Source organism: Myotis brandtii, unplaced genomic scaffold (genome assembly GCF_000412655.1).
Source record: "Myotis brandtii unplaced genomic scaffold, ASM41265v1 scaffold412, whole genome shotgun sequence".
Classification (NCBI taxonomy): domain Eukaryota; kingdom Metazoa; phylum Chordata; class Mammalia; order Chiroptera; family Vespertilionidae; genus Myotis; species Myotis brandtii.
In genome coordinates this window covers 1,185,575-1,206,729 of record NW_005365832.1, presented here as the reverse complement: position 1 = coordinate 1,206,729, position 21,155 = coordinate 1,185,575, and the positions used below count along the sequence as shown (strand labels likewise).

Here is a 21,155-nt window from a genome sequence, read left to right as displayed (position 1 = left end):
TGGAACCAAACCAAGATTCCAGAAATAAGCACAAGCCAGCGCACATACACACACACACATGCACGCACGCGCGCACACGCACACATACACGCACGCGCACACACGCACACATACACGCACACACACGCACACACACACACACACACATGCACGCACGTGCACACACGCACACATACACATACACGCGCGCACACACACACACACACACACACACACACACGGGTGTTGCAGTTTTTACGAGGTTGGCACTGCAGAGCCGTGGACAAAGGACCATCTTCACAGTAGGTGGGCGGGGGCCGCTGACGGTGCATGCTGGGAAAATGAAAATGGGCCTCTGCCTTCCACCATACACAAAATCCAACTCGAGGGAGTTGCAGATTTAATGTGAACCCTAAACCTGCAAAGCTGCTAGTTCGGAATAGAACCACCTCTATGAGCACAGGGAGGCAGAGCTGTCTTAGCACAAGACAAAGTTAAAGGAAAAACCAGAAACGAGGGCTCTGAACATCAAAAGGCATGAGCAGCACATGTGACAAGCACAGGGTTAAACTTCTTATTAAGTAAATGCCTCTCAGAAATAAATACAAAAATAAAAATTACCACCCTACCCCCAAAGCTTTCTCAGGCTATTTCAGTGCCAGTTGGAAACCTACCAAAATGCGCTCTCACTTACCTCCCCAAGAACCCGGTTAAATCCACGGAGAAATTTCACCATATCTGGCCCATGGACAATGCATACCCTTTAACAGCTTTTTTTAACATAATAACCCAATTTCATTATCATTCTTTTTTCAATTAACTCACACAAAAATGGAACAGTAAAAGTGTTGTTTCAGATCTTTACTCTTTCAATAATGTGCAACATGAACATAATAGTGTTAAGAAGTCAGAAATAACACGGTAGCTAAAGAAAATGTTTATATTTGCAAAATTTCAACAATTATTTTTCCTAGGTTCCCCCAAATTAGCATATTTGTTAATCAAATTAATTAAGAAGCTTTTCAAAATAAAAGCAATGTTTTAAATAAATATATTTTCATAACCATAGAACATTTAGTTCTGTTGGAGGTAACAAACATATTACACTCAAGTACATTATGAAAATATTAGGGCAAAAATGATCTAGATGCAATTATAAATGTACCCTAATTAGTCATTTGCTTCTTTTTGTGTTTTCCTGCATGTGTTAAAATCATGTCATTAACATTCTGTAATCAATTAGTTCTTAAACCAATAGGAAGATGTTATCTGACCCACAGAATTTATACCAGCTCAACGTGATGACATATTGCTTGAACAATATCATTAAGTTTCAATTTAGCACTCTAAATTAAATGCTATCAAAGCCAAGACCCCCCAGACCCTCCAGCTTCCCGTGTCTGCTATAGAAAATGAATGCTAGGCTCCCAGTTTGGAAGAATGAGACCTTCCTTCCTACAAATCTCAAACTTCAAATTTTGTAACTAAATATTATTAAAATTCTAATTACAAAAGAACTCTTACTGTGCTTCTGAGTACCACATAGCTGGGTATAAATTCACTAATGATCAGCTTTTCCACAGAAGTTATATCTGTTAAGTACACAACTACATAAAGCTTTCTAAAAATTGATTTTATTTAATAAATATTTTAGAGTTCACTAACTGAAGAAATGACTTTTCTGATCTTTTCAGAAATTTTGATCATTTGTTTATCTTTCGTTCATTTTTATTTCTACTGTGATTGTTAGGAATTTTGCTAATCTATGTGTAATCTATCAAAATATCTATGAATTGGCAAATTTAGCTTCCTTTAATAATAAGAAATGTCAACATTTCTGAATTAAATGACAAAGGCCGAGAAGTAAAGTTAAATGCAGCAACAGGTCCTAGTGAGTGCTCTTTAGAATTTTAGGTTAACAAATTTTTCCTAAAATGATACATTAATAACTTACTAAATGAATAATGCAATACAGCATGGATTTTAACAGGATCTCAACCTCCCTCTGTATTTCTGTCTCTCTCCCTGAAAGACACACACACACACACACACACACACACACACACACACACACCTACCCACATCCATACATGGGTGTGTTCACACATCTCAGAATTTAAAACACTACTACTAAGCAGTTTAACTTAGATAAATTAACTACATTAAAATACTGACATTGTGAAAATACCTGTTTACGTCCAACATCCCAAAGACGGCATCTTTTTGTGAAAGTCTAAAAAGCTTCAGGAAAGAAAACCAGAAGGAAAAACAGAGTCTTTGACACAAAGGATGGTGCCCTCGTCGGCGCTGCTCAGGGTCGCAGCTTCCCATTCTCCTCGCCCCCTTCCTTCTCCTCGATGGCTTCCAGGCTGCGCTTGCTCTTGGCCTCGGCCGCGCTGCTGGGGGCTTTGCTGAGTCCGCAGGACAAGCACGCCAGCTGGATCTGCTTCATGTTTTCCAGAGCTTCGTTCTTCGCGCTCTTCAGCAGGTCTCCTTGGCCCTACAAACACGCACCACAGAAGACCGTTATGAGCCAGGCACACCTGGTGACTCTGCTCAGCGAGGAAACAGCCCCAGGCCCGGGAACAGTATTCCAGGTTCGCCCCATGGTTCTGTCTAGCAATGCTCAGGGGCTCTAAGCACAGAAATCCACCTGAGCCTTCCCACTCGGCTCTGTGGTTGCTGGCAGCCCCTGGACATTCCTATAGTGGGGGACAGCCCCAGGGACCCTGCCCTGAAGTGCTGAGGATGCCAGCCCTTCCATCCCCACGACTGAGTCTTTGCACACTGTGGCCCTCGCCCTGCCCAGGCCGGCATCCTAGCACGGGAGGGACAGGGAACCCTGCCTTTGAGAACTGAACTGCGTCAGCCTCTCGGACTGCAAGAGCTCACAAAGCAAAGCTGTCTGTGAAGTAAACCACACGCCTGATGCTTGGTTAACTGGTGTTTTATATGTTGAGTTGTCCTTGCAATCTGCCTTTTGATCAATTATTTTTTAAATATATTGTCATTGATTTCAGAGAGGAGGGGAGAGGGAGGGATAGAACCATCAGTGATGAGAGAGAATAATCGATCAGCTACCTCCTGCATGGCCCCAGAGCCTGTAGTGTTACCCAGGGCCTGACACGGCCGCTCTTCAAGGCAAATTGTGCTCTACAAAGCACACTGCAGCCTCCCTGTCACTGTCACCCAGGGAAACACACAGATGAGAAGAGAGTCATTCCCCCGAGGCACCACGTGACAGGGCTCGGAGATGGAACCCAGAGGGCCAGGGTGCAGGGCACACCAAGAAGAACACATTGGCAGGAGCAGAGCCAGTGTCAGTTTTGCTTTTAGCTCCAACAGTTTCTTCTTGGGCCACGTTTTCTTTCATAGAAATGCAAACAGCTTCTGCCTCCCTCACAGTCCTAACAATGAAAGAAAATATGCTGAAAAGCCACTCGTGACGTAAACACCCACAAGTAAACTATGCTACAAGGTAATATGAAAAGCACCCAATGTGGTCTATTATAACAAATACTTTGGTACTGTGCATATATTACATACATTTTACTAACTTGTTTAAAATGTGTCTGCAAGAGTCTATTTAGAGAGATGCATATTGCTACTATTTTTACAAATGGAAAGATTCCTGTGAAAATCCGAATTGTATTAATACAGAGAAAATGCCTGCACTCATTTTGAGAGAATTACTTTTAAGAGCTCCCTTTTCTTTTACTTTTGAAATTTTCATCAAGAATTTTAAAGGCATTCACAAAAACAAAATTGGCATCTTCCTTCATTGCAAGAGACCAGTGAAACATGGAAATATATCAAGCTTGAAAGTGCTCGTGAACTCAGAATGCTCTCACATCCGTTCCCTGCAGCAGGTTACAAAACCAATCTAATTAGTCAGTCAGAGTGTCATCTCGTCAGCCTGAGAGGTGGCATCCAGGCTGAAATGCCAGACGCTGCCAGTTCTGCTCAATAGAAGCCAGTCTCTCCAGGAAACAATGGCCAATAGGAGAGGACAGTGCGTGCCAGTGCACAGAACAGCTCCATCCCCTCCTGCTAGCGGAGACAACGTGTCCTGGTGGGACGACAGGAGCAGAAAACAATGGGGGAGACATTAAACTGTCAACTAATAGAAGGAGAACAAGTGCAAGGCGACCTTGTGAAGAGTTACACTGAACCATTTATGAAAAATTGTTTTCTATTTTTTAATAGGACAAATAGAGGTCCTCTTTCTATTCTGTGGTTCAAGGAATCAACTCCTGGGTCCCTGCTGGTTAAGGCACCAGAACCAGGAAAGACTCATCCTCAGAAAAACTGCAGAGAGGGTGAAGTTTGTTGTTAACAGCCCCCGTTCCGGCATTCCTCTGAGTGCTGACTTTGGCCCAGTTTTTGTGCAGTGATTTCCCCTGGCCAATAGCATCCCTCTCTTCTCTGTGGCACTCCTCAAACTCCTAACTCGACAACTTACACTATATCTCTCCCTGAAAACACCGCTGTCCTGTGTATCATTTCCCACAAGATGTGTCAGGTGTTCAGATCAGCTAAGGCATTTCCAGGTGTTGGTGTGCAGCAGGCATTTAAGGAGTACTGTTACAGGGCGCTTCTAAAGAATATGTTCCGAAATGTGCAGAGGTCTTGGGAAAGGAGCAGGAAGGAGAGAAACCAGGGAGAATGAATCCTACTTGGTTGTATGTAAATTGAAATACCTCTTGGGAACTAAAATAAGTTTGGGGTTGTCATGACCCAGAATGTCAAATGAATGAACAATTTGATCACTGAACACTCAACCTGGAAGAAATGTGAGGAGCTGCCAGTGGTACAGTATACGAGCAATCTCGGGGAATGGTAGTTCCCACTGGTACTAGGGATGCTGGGGGGGGGGGGGGGGGTTAGAAAGACTTCTTTAACCCAGAAGAAGGTGAGAGTAATAAGAGGCAACTCTGGCAGACCGATGCAGGTGGGACAATGACTACCAACAGTCGCCAGAGCAGTGGTCTTCAATCTGGCCCCAGAGTCATTTGGCTTCTGAATGTAAGAGTCCATGAAAATCCCAACACATTTAGAAAGTAACACTTGGAATTATAGAAAACCACAGAGAGATCACGATAGTGATTTTAAATAAAAAGTTAGCGATGATTAATTTTTGATAAAGAGACATTAGGCATTCATAACCAACTCCTTCCAACTGCATTAAATTGCAATTAAAATACATTATCTAGAAATCAGGAAATATCTGATGTAATTTAGATTGAAAATGGGGCTGCCCTACAATACCACCACAATTTTTATTACTACTAATAAATGTATGAGTGAAAATAAAATACTCTCACAACACTGAATAGAAGCTCACATTTATTGAATACAAGATGCGGAGTACAAATCAATTGGCCCACATTATCTCATTATATCATAACCATAAAAGGGACTGGAATTCTAAATGTAAGTTACTATGAGTTATATATTTGTAAGTTCTCTTAGTAATATATTTTATTATCCATCAAAGACATTAAGGATTTTTGTTCTTACTGAGAAAGGCAGTCCCCTCCCTGCCCCCACTGTTTGAAAATAGTTTGGGCTACAATCTGGTAGAGTAACTTACGAAAGACACCCGTGGCTCCTTCACACCCACTTTCCCATGAACTGCACTCCCTTTATGATGTCAGCGCACGGAAGAGCAGGAGAACATCTTGACTGGTGTCCTTGTCGCATGTGAAGGAAATGCGTGGGTTGTCTCCGAGAACACCACAAGTATTTAAAGCAGCTCAGAGACTCTGGGAATGGGGAGACCCTCACAAATACACACTCCACGCGTAAACAAATGCGGCTCTGTCTCTACGCAGGCGTGTATGGGTATTTTCCAGCACACACTCAAGAACAGACTGAGTCCCTGATATTCTTTCCCTGTGAGAGTCCACACGCACAGCTACAGTCAACCCTGGATGATGCTGCAGCGTGGTAGATAGTAGCTCTTTGTTTGTTTCCAGCTAGTTTTCGGTGGAAAAGACCATACTCTGGTGGGCTATGCATAATTACCATCTTACTAGTTCAAAAACCATGCTTTTGGGGGGAATTTCTGTATTACCTAAAGAGATTAAATATTTTACTCTGAAGAGACGGAAACAACTATTACAATGCCCTTTATTTAAAAAATTAAAATAGCAGATGTGTTGATGTCACGAAAGATCTAAGTCTCTTAATGTTACATTTCTGGAACATTGGGTAAAACTAGGCAAAGATGGCCTGGAATTCTGGCTCTCTAGAATGAAAACGTAGCTGTGTAGGGAATGTATACAAGATGGTAATAAGTTAGAGGGCACAGAGGTGCAGCCATTAGATTATGTACTGAATACCTTAATTGCACAAAAATAGAAGTCTCCATTGCATTTAGTAATCAATGCTCAGATTTATTATTTTCAACACCTTGACAACCAAATATTTGAATATTTGAAATATTTGAATTCTACTCACTACTTAAAAAGTTGAATTTTTACTTTATGAACACTCAAGAAATATAGATGACAAGTTGTAAAGTAGCTCTGGTCTAAGAGTATTGGCTTAATGGAGCTTTTATGTTACTCTTCTGAAATTCTGCATTCAAAACACTGCTTTTCAAAATTTTACAATGTAATGACATTAATTTATTATATTTTTATAGGAACAAAAATGGAATTACATTGAACATATTCACCTGAGCCATTAGATTTTATAGCTTTACATAAAGTTCATTTTTTAAAATTAGTTTTGTGACTGATACATTTTAGTATTGGTCATAAACTCAATTAATCAAATGTTTCTAAAGACTATGGAAATAAAAAATAAATAAGTCTTCTTAATATCTGAGAATCCAGTTCTGAAGGAAGAATAATTTATAAAGTATAGAAGATATTTCAAAGAAATTTTAAGAATAATTTCATGCCAAAGAGAAAACAACACTGCAAAGTAAAGCAAAATGCCATATTCAATAAACATACAAAAGGCTATAAAATACTGATGTTATACAAAATGAAAATTGTATCCGAAGTTAAATTCGAAAGCATATGTTTAAAGACCTGACAAATAAGATCTTTTCAACATTTCTTTCTCAGCTATCTTCCTACATGGTTACAATATCTTTCTCATCAAAAAATCTTGACTAACTTACATGTTGAAGAAATGAAGAACCCTATTTGCTTCAAAATAATAACTAACTGTGTTTTATGTAGAAACCCTTTGTATTAAAAGGTATTTAAAAAATAGGCTTAAGCCCAGCTGGCATGGCTCAGTGGTTGAGCGTCGACCTATGAACAGGAGGTCATGGTTTGATTCCCGGTCAGACCTGGGCTGCAGGCTCAATACCCAGTGGTGGGCGTGCAGGAGGCAACCCATCAATGATTTTTCTCTCATCATTGATATCTCTCTCTCTCTCTCTCTGCCTTATGAAATCAATAAAAATATATTTTTTAAAAAGAAAACATCATATGTATTGCAATATGTAAATGCCCAGGCAGGCACACAAGGAGCCATAATGAAGTAGGCAGATACCCGCACTTACTCAATATGGATTCATTTACATGTAAAAGAGAAATAAGATCAGATGCCATCCCCCACACACAAAATATATTAAAAAATGAAAATGCAGATGTATCAGATAGACACTGATATAGGAACAAATAATGGCAACAGACCAGACTTATTTGCATATAATAAAAGGAAGGAAATAACATGCCAAGACAAGCCAGACTCTTCCCATGGAGAAAAAATCTGATAATCCCGCAAGTGAGGAAATAAATTATGCCCACACATCCCACCAAACTTCAAAAATACCTAAGAGGACATTTTTCTTGTGATTGATACTATCAACTTCCACTTTGCAGGACACTGTGGAATGCCTAACACGGACTATTAATAACAACAAAGTATCAAATTAAAACCAGCATCGCACTTCCCAGCTTGTTCCAGGATTACTGTACGTATAGTCATTATACAATAAAGTAGACGGAATTCCCAGAGTGCATACATTATTCAACGATTTGGAAACAGTATCTTTATTCACTTAGACTTCCCTTTCAGTAACTACCATTTCCTCATATACTGGGTCTTTCACATAACTTCTTGTAAAAAAATTAATATAATTTACTAAAGTTCTTCAATATGTATCTTAGAGGGTTTCGTCTGGCAGGACTTAAGAAGAAACTGCAGGGCAGGGGGCAATTCTTTATTATGTTGCTCTGTCCTACAGCGCAGGACATCGGCATTCCTGGCCACTACCACCAAATGCAGGAGAACTCTCCCAGTCACCTCCAATGCCCTCTAGGGGGCAGTGCCACACCCATTTAAGAACCAGCAGACTATATTCCAGGGATATGATGTTGAGCACAGATGCCCTTCTTGATCATATAGAGCTTCAGTCTAGTGAGGGATACAGGCATAAATCAAATGCCATAAAAATAAAGTTCTATCTACACACAAGAAAAGGAATGTGATGCTGTGAGAAGACGACAGCCTCGGAGATCAGATGAGGCTTCCCTGGTTAAGTGACAATTGAACAACAACTTGAAAGAGAGGCACCTTCATTTCTCTCTGGGCGTCTTATAGTGAGTAAAATAGGGTATGAGGATCTTGTGATGCTCGCCTTGAATTCTCAATCCCCCCACAGTCTTACAGAGACAGACACAGTACAGGAGAATGTTTTGGAAGGATGCTGTCTCTATGGTGCAGCACCATAAATGGCCTTATACATTCCATCTTTTCTAGGTAGAATTTATTTTGTTTCCTTGAAATTTGAACCTAAAAAAAACACCATGTGGAAACTACTCAATAAAGTATAACTTAGCAATTATTTCAAAAGTTTGAGACACAGGGGGTGAAGATGAGGGCATGATTGGGGGTTGGGGGGGCAATGGGGTGATAAGGACACATATGTAATACCTTAATCAATAAAGAAAAAAAAGTTTGAGACATTTGAAGGACAGCTACAATGCATGTTTTTTTAACTTTTTCGATCAAGAACTGGACTCCAGAAATAAGTGTAAAGGAAATAACTAATAATGCCTGCTTCCCAGGACAATAGATGTTTTTTCTTCACTGTATTTAGACACATTATATGGTATGTTGAACATGTTATCTAATAGATCTTAGAAATACAAATAAGAAATAGCTTAAGACCTATTGGGTTTAAAAAAGAAAAAAAAATCCTTTGATAGAACCCCATGAATTTCCCACACAAAAGTACTCTGATGTCTGATTTTTGTCTTCAATGTGGCAAATTTCAGAGTTCGGAAGAATTTAATAATTTTCCTCTGAGACAGTTTTTCAGAAAACTGAAATACAAAAGCAAAAGTGGAAGATTCGTATGTGTTAGAGTGTGGAGAAGATGATTGGTTTTCATTTCAAAGGTATCATCATAAGCCCTAATAGAGCAGGTCCAAAAAAAGAAGGTTTTATAAGAATGAAACTCATTGCAGGCACCAGCTGCACATTTTAAGGGATGCGGTTGATGTGAGGGCTCCTCAGCTGGTTCTCAGGTCTCCACACACTGAGTCCCCTTGCAGTGCCCAGGAGCCCCTACTAAGCTCCTGCGCAAGGGGGCTGCCCGAGACGGCAGCGCACAGCCCAGGAGCAGAGCCAGGACTCCAGGCTCCACGAAGGAAGTCTCTGATTCTCAGGAGTCCACACTTCTCTCATGTGATAACCACGTATGTGGTCTAGAGGCTTTGAATTGTAACCACATTGATCTCTGATAGGTGAACTCATACTGTGACCTCTACAACCAGACTACTGGGTTTCAAGTGCTGGCTTTTTGACCATGGTCAAGGTGATTTGGTGCCTGAGTATACTCGTCCCTAAAATGGCTCTAATAATTGTACCCATCCCTAGGCTTATTGTGAGATTCCTGTAGACAATGCAGGTGAATCACTGAGGACAATGCCTGGAATGCGTGGCAAACTCTAGTGATTGTTAAGTGGGGGGGACGGTTGTTACAGAGAATAAAATTAAACACTGATCCCCCACTAGTCCTGTAAGAGACCCCAAAATGATTAAAATAAAAAGAGTAACAATGGCAGGATCTGTCCTTGGGGAACCCCGGAGCGTGTCACCCTCTGGCCCCACAAGCTCAAGTTCTTATTTGTCTTCTAGAGGCTACAACATTGGTCAGGGGGAAACACCACAGTATCCCTCATGATTGGGAAAAACAGTTTCAACAGCTGTTTCACTTCAGCCAGATGAGGAAGTAAGAATGAACTGAAGTCACCTGTCGCCAGAGGAAATGAATGACAAGCACTATCTGCTGTGACAGACCCAATGGATTTCTGAAGACTCCACGAGACAGGTTCCTGCGAGGCTGCTCCGGGTAAGAAGCCATCTGTCCACTGAGCAACGACTGCGAGCCTAATCCCCTCACAGAAAATGCCAACAACATCGCTTCCACACAGTGAGCTGAATAACAGGAAACCCTGAGTCATTTTAAAGATACAATTCAGAAAGCTTTGAATTTCGGTTGTGTGGTGATGCTGGCATCCTGAAAAGCCCTTGCCGTCACTGTGACGGAAGAGCCACTCAATGAAACAATAAGAGCCGCTGCCTGTTGGTCCCTGCTCTCCGCTCTTCCCTTCCCGTTACAGTGATCACCTGCCTCTACGTCAGCAGCTCTAGTAAGAAAGGACAGAAGATTAATACCGACCTTTAGAAGGTGACAAAGGTAATTAGCTGCATCGCAAATGCAGCTGCAATAATGAATGGACAGTCATCGGCACAAGAAACAAGTACTGTTTACAAGTTCCAATATTGCAAATGAGCTTTCCTCGCATAACAAATAACCCTGAAATCTGAAGTCATGCTCCTAGTGTGAGTGCCATAAGCCAAACACAGAAGGAGCCTCTCGTTGGCCAGCTCACGCTCTTCCCATTTCAGAAAGATCATTCACAGCAGCGTGGCAGAGCAGGGTGCCCAAACCCCCGAGCAGACAAAGGCTACGGAGACAGTTACTCATTTAGAAGGCTATTCTTTAAAATGCATTCTGGTATTTGCTTGGTAAGGTTTCACTTTAAGAAATGTACTGATCCCATTGCTTAAATTACTGGCTACTTGATCCATCCAAAACCAAATCTGCAACAACAATTGCAGAGGAAAAGTGTGGATGCAGTAACAATGGTCCTGGATCAGGATGAGCTGATCACAGAACGCCTTCGAGCTGTTTACCCCCTCCCTGTGCTGACAACTGCAGCCAGCAAGTGGTGTTCAGTGACATCTGGTCCCGAGTTGCACGACTTCAGGGGCACCGCGACACTGCCTTCTGGGTGCATGCATTCCCTGCAGCCTAATGACAGCCATCCTACATCTGGTCTAGATGTGCCCTTGTCCAAGGACATTTATTCTTTATTATGTGCAAAATCATAATGCTTTTTAAATAGGCTGAAATAGCCTGGCCAGCGTGGCTAGTGGTTGAGCATCGACCTATGAACCAGGAGGTCATGGTTCGATTCCCAGTCAGGGCACGTGACTGAGCTGCGGACTCAATCCCCAGTAGGGGGCGTGCAGAAGGCAGTGGATCAACGATTATCTCTCATCATTGATGGTTCTCTCTTTCTCCCTCTCCCTCCCTCTCTGAAATCAATAAAAATACATATTTTTAAAAAATAAAATAAATAGGCCGACACTGTCCCCTGTGGGAGAGCATCATGGCAAGTGCAGGGGAGCACATCCGGTGGCCCTGCAGGTCCCCACTTACGCCGACGAGTTCCAGGTTTAGTGTCAGTTGCAGGGGCCAAATAGCTATTAGCAAGACACTGTCAAAGGGGCAACTTCCCTGCATCTTCCACCCAATGGATCATTGCTTTATTAAGGCAACGAGGCAACTATCAAATGAAAGGGGCTACGTCTTATTAACAGTTAAGTTGAGGAGCAGCCAATGTGGCTCCCTCCACAAAGACTTCAGAGATTTGGTCATTAACGAGGTATTCATTGTTGATGCCCCAAATCCAACAAGGCATTTGGATCAACAGCAGAGTACTTGTTATTCCAAGGAAATGTCAAGACCTGTTTTCCCGAATGTGAGACTCACTCAAGTTTCAGATCTCGAACTCAAACCGTCCACAACACCAAACGACTAGCAACATAATTTCCCTTCAACTTACATTTATTTTTAGAAGTATGCTCCACAAACGTTGAACTAAAAGCATCTCTGTTTTCCCATGAGTCATATTGGCTTAATCATGTTGGCTTAATCAAACTTATCTATATCTATCTATCTATCTATCTATCTATACTCATCCTAAATACCTCACTAGGCATGTCATAAAAATAAGGACATTCTACAGAGCCACAATACTATGATTAACCCGATGAAATTAACATTCATTCAGCAATTTTATCTGATATTCTATGTCTGCAAATGTCCAAAGCATCTTTATAGTTCTTTTTGAAAATCCAGAATCCCACCCTGTTCACACATTACCGGTCTGTCTGAAAATGATGAGAGACGGGAGAGAACACCGGGAAAGTCTACGGCCAGTTCACGGCAGTTAAGCACCACTTCCTTGAAAGACATTTATTAAAGTCTACGGCCAGTTCACGGCAGTTAAGCACCACTTCTTTGAAAGACATTTATTTCCACAGCTTCACTTCTGTCCGGTATGGAACATGCACCATGAAATTATGACATTCACTTGTCAAAACATTTCTCTGAATGCCAAATGTCATCCCTCTTAAACTCATTTTTAAATCAACTTTATACATGTGTGTGCCTGAAAAATCCTGTGAGCGTCCTGCTGACACCTCCCTAAGTGCGCTTCCGATCCAGGCCTCAGATTTCTTCCCAGAGTAGATGACTGAAAATCAACTAACAGAAACTAGTAGGAGCGAACACTCATCCTCCATGCCAATGTTTCAGCAGCTGAGAGAATTTAGGCCTTAGCTATGTAGACCAAAACACTCACATTTTTAGAGGGACTTTAAATTATCACCTTGTAGGAAATCCAGAACTTCGTTTGACCAGCCTCGTGTAATCCTGTCCGTGTGCACAGACTTTGGTAAAGAACTAGCCCAGGCTGACCTTGAACTGGGATGGCCCTGCTATGTCCTATGGGAGCCACCTTCCCAAGACATTGTCAGAGGGGCAACTTCCCTGCACCCTCCACCCAAGAGGCCATTAGTAAGACAACTGTCGAATGAAATGAGCTACTTATTAATAGTTAAACTGAGGAGCAGCCAGCTTGGACCGAGCATTCATACATGGCCCAAGAGTGGCCAGTCAGCAGATGTCCAGTGACCTATGCGCTGGCCTGACTCCAGGCAGCAATGATAGTAATTAGTCAAACCAATCAGATGAACTCTCAGAAAGTGAGCCTGGCAAATTCAAAGAGCCATAGTCAGTTGCCAATAGGAAGAGGTGCTAGAAAAATATACGGAGGAGACAGGAGAGAGCTGAGCCCGTCTGAAGCCACAGCACTAGCGAGAAAAGCCGCCTTCTGGGGGCGAGGGGGGGAGGGTAGCACAGTCCCTACAGCCAGCTGGAGTGTCATGGTCTCTAGGCCAGTGTCCCATGAAGCTGCCCATTCTGCGCCTTCTCCTCTTCGCAGGAAATGTGGTTCCCGCACTGTCACATGGTCTCCCCTGAAGAAACCCAAATGAGTCCCAGTTCCCTGTAACCCAGCCAAAAAAAAAAAAAAAAAAGATTTACTTTGAATGAGAAATGACAGGCCTATTAACATTTTAATCACAGCATTTGATTTGTTGGTAACTCAGGTAAAATGGAGTTTAAACCATGCTTCTGTCCCAGCGAAGGCCTTCTAAGCTCCTTGCAGAGAAAGGCAGAGCCAAAGGAAAGGAAGGACCGGTGATGGCTGCAGTGGGGAGAATGACTAAGAAATGATGGATCCGCTGTGTCACCCTGGGACTCCTGCTAACTCCCGTGGGCTGCATAGAGAACAGGATTAAATGAGGTGCTCTTTGCAGTTCACCTTTTATACTGAAAAGTCTCTAATTTATTAATTAGGGCTCAGTTTAAATTTACTGTATTTAATTAAGAGAGACTGTCTAGTGGGAAAGAGATAAGGAAGCAATTAAAGTGCTATGATGGGGGAAGAAGAGGGTACAGTGCGACACATGGCAAGACACCTCGCCCCATTGAGCATAGAGGGTGGGAGAAGGGGCGGAGTCAGTAAGGCATCCTGGGTAGTGGCCCTGAGCTGGCAGATGAAGTGCCCCTGGTGCAGTGTGCCAACACCAGGGGGCTCCCAGAGAGCAGGGGTACAAGATGCCTTTGAGGCAGGAGGGACCCCAGGTAACTGCTCAGCTGAGAGCACAACCGGTGCCACTGAGGACCTGGAAGGTTCAGGGTGGCTGGAGAAGCACATGGAAGAGAAGGCAATGGGAGACGAAGCGGGAGAGGAAGGTGCCACCCAGAGTGCCAGAGGGGAAGTTACCGTAAGAAGTCTGCAGGAGGAGCCATGGGAAACCTGAAGGACTTTAAGCAGGCAGGTGACCACGATCAGACTGAAGTTTAGAAAGGTCACCCCAGCTGCTGAAAGGGGGGTACATGGGAAAGGAGAGATTTTTTCACGAACTCGGGGGGTAGCTGTGGAAATGAGCTCTCTAGGAAGATACTTGGTAATTGCCTATAGCTGAGAATTTAGGCAAACGATCAAGGACTCACTCCCAGGACTCTTGCTTGGATACTCTGAGTTGCCATTCATTCCTTCGGGTAGGGACACCAGAGGCGTCACTGAGGGCAGGCAGGAATGAGCGCAGTTTGAGATGTGCCGACCTCGCTGTGGCTGACAGCCCTCCCAAGTGTGCTGAAGCCTAGTGGGTAGTTGGGGAGGGTGGCAAGTGGAGGTCATCTAGAGACAAGGAGAGACACACAAACCACAGGTACACATCGGGGACCTGACAGCATAGAGAGGATAACAAACACCATTTGCATGGGCAGCATGACCCCAAAAGAACGAAGTAAGAAGAGAAAAGAACTAGGTTAGGAACCTAAGGAACACCAGCATTTAATAGAGAGCAGACGAAGGGGAACCTGAAGAAGATCCTGGGGAGAAAGAGCCAGAAATGTAAGAGGAAGACCAGGCAGGGTGTCCCAGAAACCCCGGGAAGTAGTGAGGCAAGGAAAGGAGTGATCAGCCATGTGGAATGCTCCCAAGTAATCAAATAGGATAGAAACTGGAAAGTGTCTACAAGCTTTGTGACAAAGTGACTGGCGACTTTGGCGAGTGATTTCATGGAGTGTCAGGGAGGAAGACAGATGAAAGTTGGCTAAGGAGTGTGGGCGGTGAGGAAGTGGATGCAGTGAGAGCAAACACAACCTTGTTAAGAAGTTGGGGTGCGTAGGTGGGGAGAGAGATGGGAAAGAGGGGAGCTGGAGGGGAGCGGAAGGCTCTTATGAAAGGCTTTTTAGGTGAATACACACAGCTGAACAATGAACTGTGAAAGGACAAAGACAAAATATAAGGTGAAATAACTGAAAGCCTCTACTTCTTGGACTGGTTGGTCTCACTTGGTCTTCCTTGTATCCTAATGGTTTTCCCCTTATTTCAGAGCCCTAGTATTTGTAGGAAGTTGGAAAATTATGCAGCAATTAAAACTGTAAAGCATATGGATTTAAATACATAAGTAGAGAGACCAAGATGGCGGCATAGGTAAACACCGCAGACTGCTGCCGCAAACAACCACTTCAAAAATACAACTAAAAGACGGAACGGACATCACCCAGAACCACAGGAGGGCTGGCTGAGGAGAGACTCTTCAACTAGAAGGAAAAATAACAGCACACCGAGGCTCAGAGGAGGCGCAGTGTGGAAAATACTCAGGTGCGGAGGTGCGCGCGCAAAGCGGGCTGGTGGCTGAGAGCGCGGTTGTCGTTTTCGGTCAGGGGGGAGTCTCAGACTCTGAGCTCCAGATACGGGCGAATCGCTGGGGACTCGGACCCAAACGGGAGAAGCGGGAGTGTCTGGCATCAGTTGGAAGGCAGCTTTCCCTCCGAGGTTTGCAGCGGTTCCGGGGGTTCTGAGAAGCAGAGCCTCTGGGAACAGGACTGAGGGCACCATAACGATGAGGACAGGGGGTGGGGGGTGAGGGGGGGGGGTGGGGCGGGAACTGGGAGGAGGGGAGTTATGGGGGGGGGAAAAAAGAGGAACAAAAGTAACCTGAACAATAAAGATTTAATTAAAAAAAAAATAAAAAAAATAAATAAATACATAAGTAAATCTACCTAAACTTAAAAGTAAAATATAGGGATTTCCTACGGTCTATGCATTTATGAAGAACTCCAGAAAATGAAGAATTCTCACTGTGTCCACCAGGTGGCGCCCCTGTTTGGGGGCCTAGAAGGGAGTTCTTGTCTGCACAAAGCTTGGGCTCCAATGGCTAGAAATGGCCTTCAAAACCATTGCGTTTGTTCCTTTGCTTCCGTGTGGATTTGAACCTTGATCATTCTAATTACATAAAAGTGACCTCAAATAGATCCTGAAAACTTCCAAGTCATCAAAAAACATTCATGTATCACCAACATGTATAAGGAAGCATTTAAATTAGAAGTGAACGCTGTATACACACATTTTCAGACAGAAAATATCTTAGCAAAATTGAAATAGTCATGCCTCTTTGAAAACAAAAAAATCTAGCTACCTGCTTTCATAATTTGGTGAAAGAAAAAATATGATAACTAAAAAAAAAATCCAATAAATGCTTATCTATGCTAATAATAGCCTAGGTGGTTGTCACGCCCTCATGCATCACACCCTAAAGTCGTCACAAGATGGCCGTCATAAGATGGCTGCGGGCACAGAGGAGGCAGGGCCCGGTGGAGGAGGCGGGTCGAGGCAGGGGAGGGCAGTTGTGGGCAATCAGGCTGGCAGGGGAGTGCAGCTGGGGCCATTAGGCTGGCAGGGGAGGGCAGTTGGGGGCGGTCAGGCGGGCAGGAAAGGGCAGTTGGGGGCAATCAGGCCTGCAGGGGAGCAGACAGGCATCAATCAGTCCGGGAGGGGAGTGGTTAGAGGGTGATCAGGCTGGCAGGCAGAAGCAGTTAGCGGCATTCAGGCAGGCAAGCGGTTAAGAGCCAGTGGTCCCGGATTGTGAGAGGGATGTTTGACTGCCAGGATCAGGCCTAAACTTGCAGTCGGGCATCCCCTGAGGGGTCCCAGATTGGAGAGGGTGCAGGCTGGGCTGAGGGACACACCCCCCCCTTCACGAATTTAATGCACCAGGCCTCTAGTTTTATATAATAAAAATAGGTTAACATATCAATACTATGTATAGAACAGGATCTTTCTACTTGCTGTTTGGAAAATTTTAACATGCACAACTCAATCTAATGTGATGTAAAGCTCTCAGGTTTAAGCAATCTGCTGATAGTAATAAGACATAAAGATCTTTCCTCTACTTGATAGGGCTTATGAGCAAGATTTAGCATAAGGAAAATGTCAGTATTATGCATTTATGAATATTCACAATAAGGAAGATATGTGAGTTGAAGGGCAATTGGAAAGGTCTACCCCGCAGATACTTCCCTTTGCCCCTCTCCCATCCTGCTGTGCCTGAAACATCCACCAGAAATGAAAAGGTAGAGGGCAATGGTCCGTTTTACAATTATCAGTGTGGAAAGCACACGCGTGCACACACACACACACACACACACACACACACACGCACACCCCATACTAGCTAACCCCAGCTTCCCTTCCTCGCCAATCTCCTTAGGAAACAGCTCTACCATTTCACCTTGTGCAGAATGAATGTCAGCACCTTGGGTTTGAAATCCGCATGGAAATGAGAGAGCGCCCAGGTGAGGGTGGCTCCCTCCAGTCAGCCCCTGGGAAATCATTTTACTCTACTGTGCCCATCTTTCCTCCTTTTGTAAGAAACTTGAAGGGAAAAAATTATCCCACAGCTTAGCCATTGAGCAAAAGCACCCCACAGGGCAGGAATAACCATGGGTGCTTGGAGGGCGGCAGGGGAACCTACGGCTGGAACACAGTGGGCAGGTGGACACTAACACAGGGATGACGGCCTGTCAGTGAGGAAAATGACCTCCTCAACAAGGCAAGGCAACCCCACTAGAGACAAACTAAAGCAACGGCATACACCCAGACAGGACTTTAAAGCTTTGTTACCCTAGGGACTCGAGAAGCGATATTCCTCTAAGGAAAATAGTTGTTTACCAGTATTTGGCTATGTCCTATGCTGATGTGTGTGGTGCTGCTTAACTACACAGTTACATGATGCCATTCAGAATAAACACTGAAGCAACCTGACCATCTACGGGCGGGCTCCTGGGGCCACTGTTCCTTGCTCTTCAACTTCCCATAGTTCTGTGTTGGAGCAGCCAGGCTGACACCTGCCAGAGATGTTTTGGGAGAGACCGATTCCATGCAGCCTGGCTGCTCAGCGCCTTCAAAGGTGACCTAGGAGCGGCAGCAGAGGCATCCCCTCACGGGGACGTGTAGTTCTCAGTCCTCGACCTCAGGTCGCACATTTCAGTGAAGTCTTCCACTCACGTCACCTTCACGGGTGTTAAAGCTCCAAGTGAATTCCCTTCTCTCTACCCACAGGTTATGACCTCTCTTTTCTCTTGTACTTGGAACAATTGGAGTTGAGATTAATTATCTCGGCTGTGGAGAATACAAATGTTGCTATACTATTTTGCAGTAACATTGCTCAGAAATACAAAAGAAAATGAGCACTGAAAGAATGCAAAACCTCACTATTCATAATAGTAAGAGAAAATACTTGAGCTTACTCTCCCTCTACCAGGAAGGGGATTCTCACCAGGTGACCTGCTGGTACCCTAATCTCAGATGTCCAGCCTCCAGAACTGTGAGAATCAGGATCTGCTGCTTAAGCCGTCCAGTCTGGGGTATTCTTGTTAGAGCAGCCCAAACAGACCAAGACAGTCCGTACATTAGTCTTGTAGGGCTGCGCTAACAGAGTGCCCCAGGCCGGGTAAATCCAACAACAGGAGTGTGCTGCTCACGGTTCCACAGGCTCGGGGCCCAGGGTCAAGGTGTGGAGAGGCTGATTTCCTCTGAGCCTTCGCTCCTTGGCTTGGAGATGGCATCATCTCCGTGTGCTCACATGGCCGTTCTGCGTGCATCTCTGTTTAATAGCTTCTTGTAAGGACACCAGTCCCACGGGATTAACCCAACCCTAATGACTTCATTTTATCTTCATTGCCTCTGTGAGATCCCATCTCTAAAACTGTGCCATTCTGAAACAGTGGGGTTAGGCTTTCAACATAGGCTTTGGGGGGATACAATCCAGGCCATAACAGTCACCCCTCTTTTAATGTTCCAATCTGTGTCTCAGGAGAACTTATCTATATCCAACCACACTGAAACCTGTGTTTCAAATTCTGGCACAGTGTGCCTATTGTATTATGAGGAAAAAACCCTTCTCTGATCACCTGGAGACCCGCTTGTGTTTACATATTTGTAAGTTTAGGGTTTTAATTATTATTATAAAGTATGGCTTTACTGTAGTCGATGTGCTTTTCACACATTATATGTGAAATTGCTGTGTGACAGAAGGGGCAGTCCGGTCAAACTATGGACAAGGACTCCGGGTCCAGGCTGCCTGGGTTTCAGCGCCGGCTCCACCACTCAGCTACTTGACTCTGTTAAAGGTGAGCGGTTTACCTAACCTTTCTGCCCCTCAGTTTTCTCATGTGAAAATTAGAAACAGCAATACTACCTGCATCATATGGTTGTTATTAAAATTAAATGATTTAATAAGGATCAAGCACTTGGAACACTGCCTAGCAGAGAATAAACATTTTGTAGCTATTATTTATTGTTGTTGCTAAACTGCACTCTATATTAAGAAAAATATTTGAAAGAGAATCAAATTCTTCAATTCCAATCAGTCATATGCTTCATTCAAGTTTTATAGTGAATATCTTGATTTCCCCCCAAAATATCCCAATTTTTTTCTGGTGTACACAAGTTTTTTAAATAATTCTTTGTTTTTGGTTAAAAGTAAGATTAATCTAGATTAGAAGACTTTTTTTAAGTCTAACTAAGACCAATGAGAGAAAGTTTGCCTATTTGGGGCACAAGTGAATTCTAGGAAGGAGAGTAAACTCCAAGGCACTTTCGTTTATTCATAGCACAAGGTATATGACGAATTCTTATGATGAATTCTTAAACAGTGACAATGATGAAGATGGTGCTGACTCACAAATGGAGGAAGAAACTAAAAGGGGAAAGATACCCAGGTTTTATAAAGTTCATATAAAAAATTCTAAAGTCCAGTCATGTGGCTGGTTAATGCTACCTCCTCCACGCTGGGAAAGACAAGAAACCCAGAGAGAAACAAAGGGTCTCTTTTCAATCCTCTTAGAAACAACAACAGCAAGAGCGACTGAGGTCTTACTGCACTAAGCAAATTTCAATATTCTTTTCTAGGTTTACATTCACACAACTTAATGCAACAAACACATCTTGAGCATATGCTTCTATTGCAATGACAAAAACTTGACTGTGGGCACTAGAATTGTAAACTGTAGAAAGGGCCACCAAAAAGCATATAAAATGTATATAGAAAACTAGAGGCCCGCTGTACGACATTCATGCACGGGGGCGGGGGAGCAGGGGTCCCCTCAGCCTGACCTGCGTCCTCTCGCAGCCCTGGACCCCTCAGGGGATGTCCACCTGCTGCCTTAGGATGTCCATAAGCTGGCAAGCGGACATCCCCCGAGGGGTCCTTAGTACTTGTCAGGAATATGACAAATCTAGAAAGTGCCATTCACTTAGATTCAAAGGGAATGGCGCCCCCTAGAGCCATGTGGTGAACAACTTACATGGTAGCATGTGGCCGCTCTGGCCAATGCAGGGGTTGGATTGTTACAACTTGTGTTGTACAGCACGGATGGACCTAGAGAGCATTATGCTAAGTGAAATAAGCCAGTCAGAGAAAGGTAAGTGTCACATGATCTCACTCATATGTGGAATCTAATGACCAACATAAACTGATGAACAAAATAGACCCAGAGACATAGAAACACTGAACAGACTGTCAAACCTCAGAGGGAGGCAGGGGAGGGGGGAGGGGGAAGAGATCAACCAATGAACTCATATGCGTATATGCATAACCCAAGGACACAGACAGTAGGTGGTGAAGGCTTGGGGGAAAAAGGGGAGAGGGCAATAGGGGGAAAAGGGATATATGTAATACTTTCAACAATAAAGATTTATTTAAAAAATTTA

The 21,155-nt window shown here is 43.6% G+C and overlaps 1 protein-coding gene across 1 annotated transcript in view; it reads right to left on the bottom strand.

The window, feature by feature from the left end:
* Positions 1 to 825: 825 nt before the first annotated feature.
* The window catches only part of PLCL1 (phospholipase C-like 1), a 105,645-nt gene continuing 85,315 nt past the window's right edge, over positions 826 to 21,155 (bottom strand). Inside the window, exon 6 of the mRNA XM_005873565.2 lies at positions 826 to 2,479. Within this exon, the coding sequence (XP_005873627.1) occupies positions 2,291 to 2,479 (189 nt within the window). The 3' untranslated portion in view covers positions 826 to 2,290. The remainder of the gene's footprint in view (positions 2,480 to 21,155) is intronic.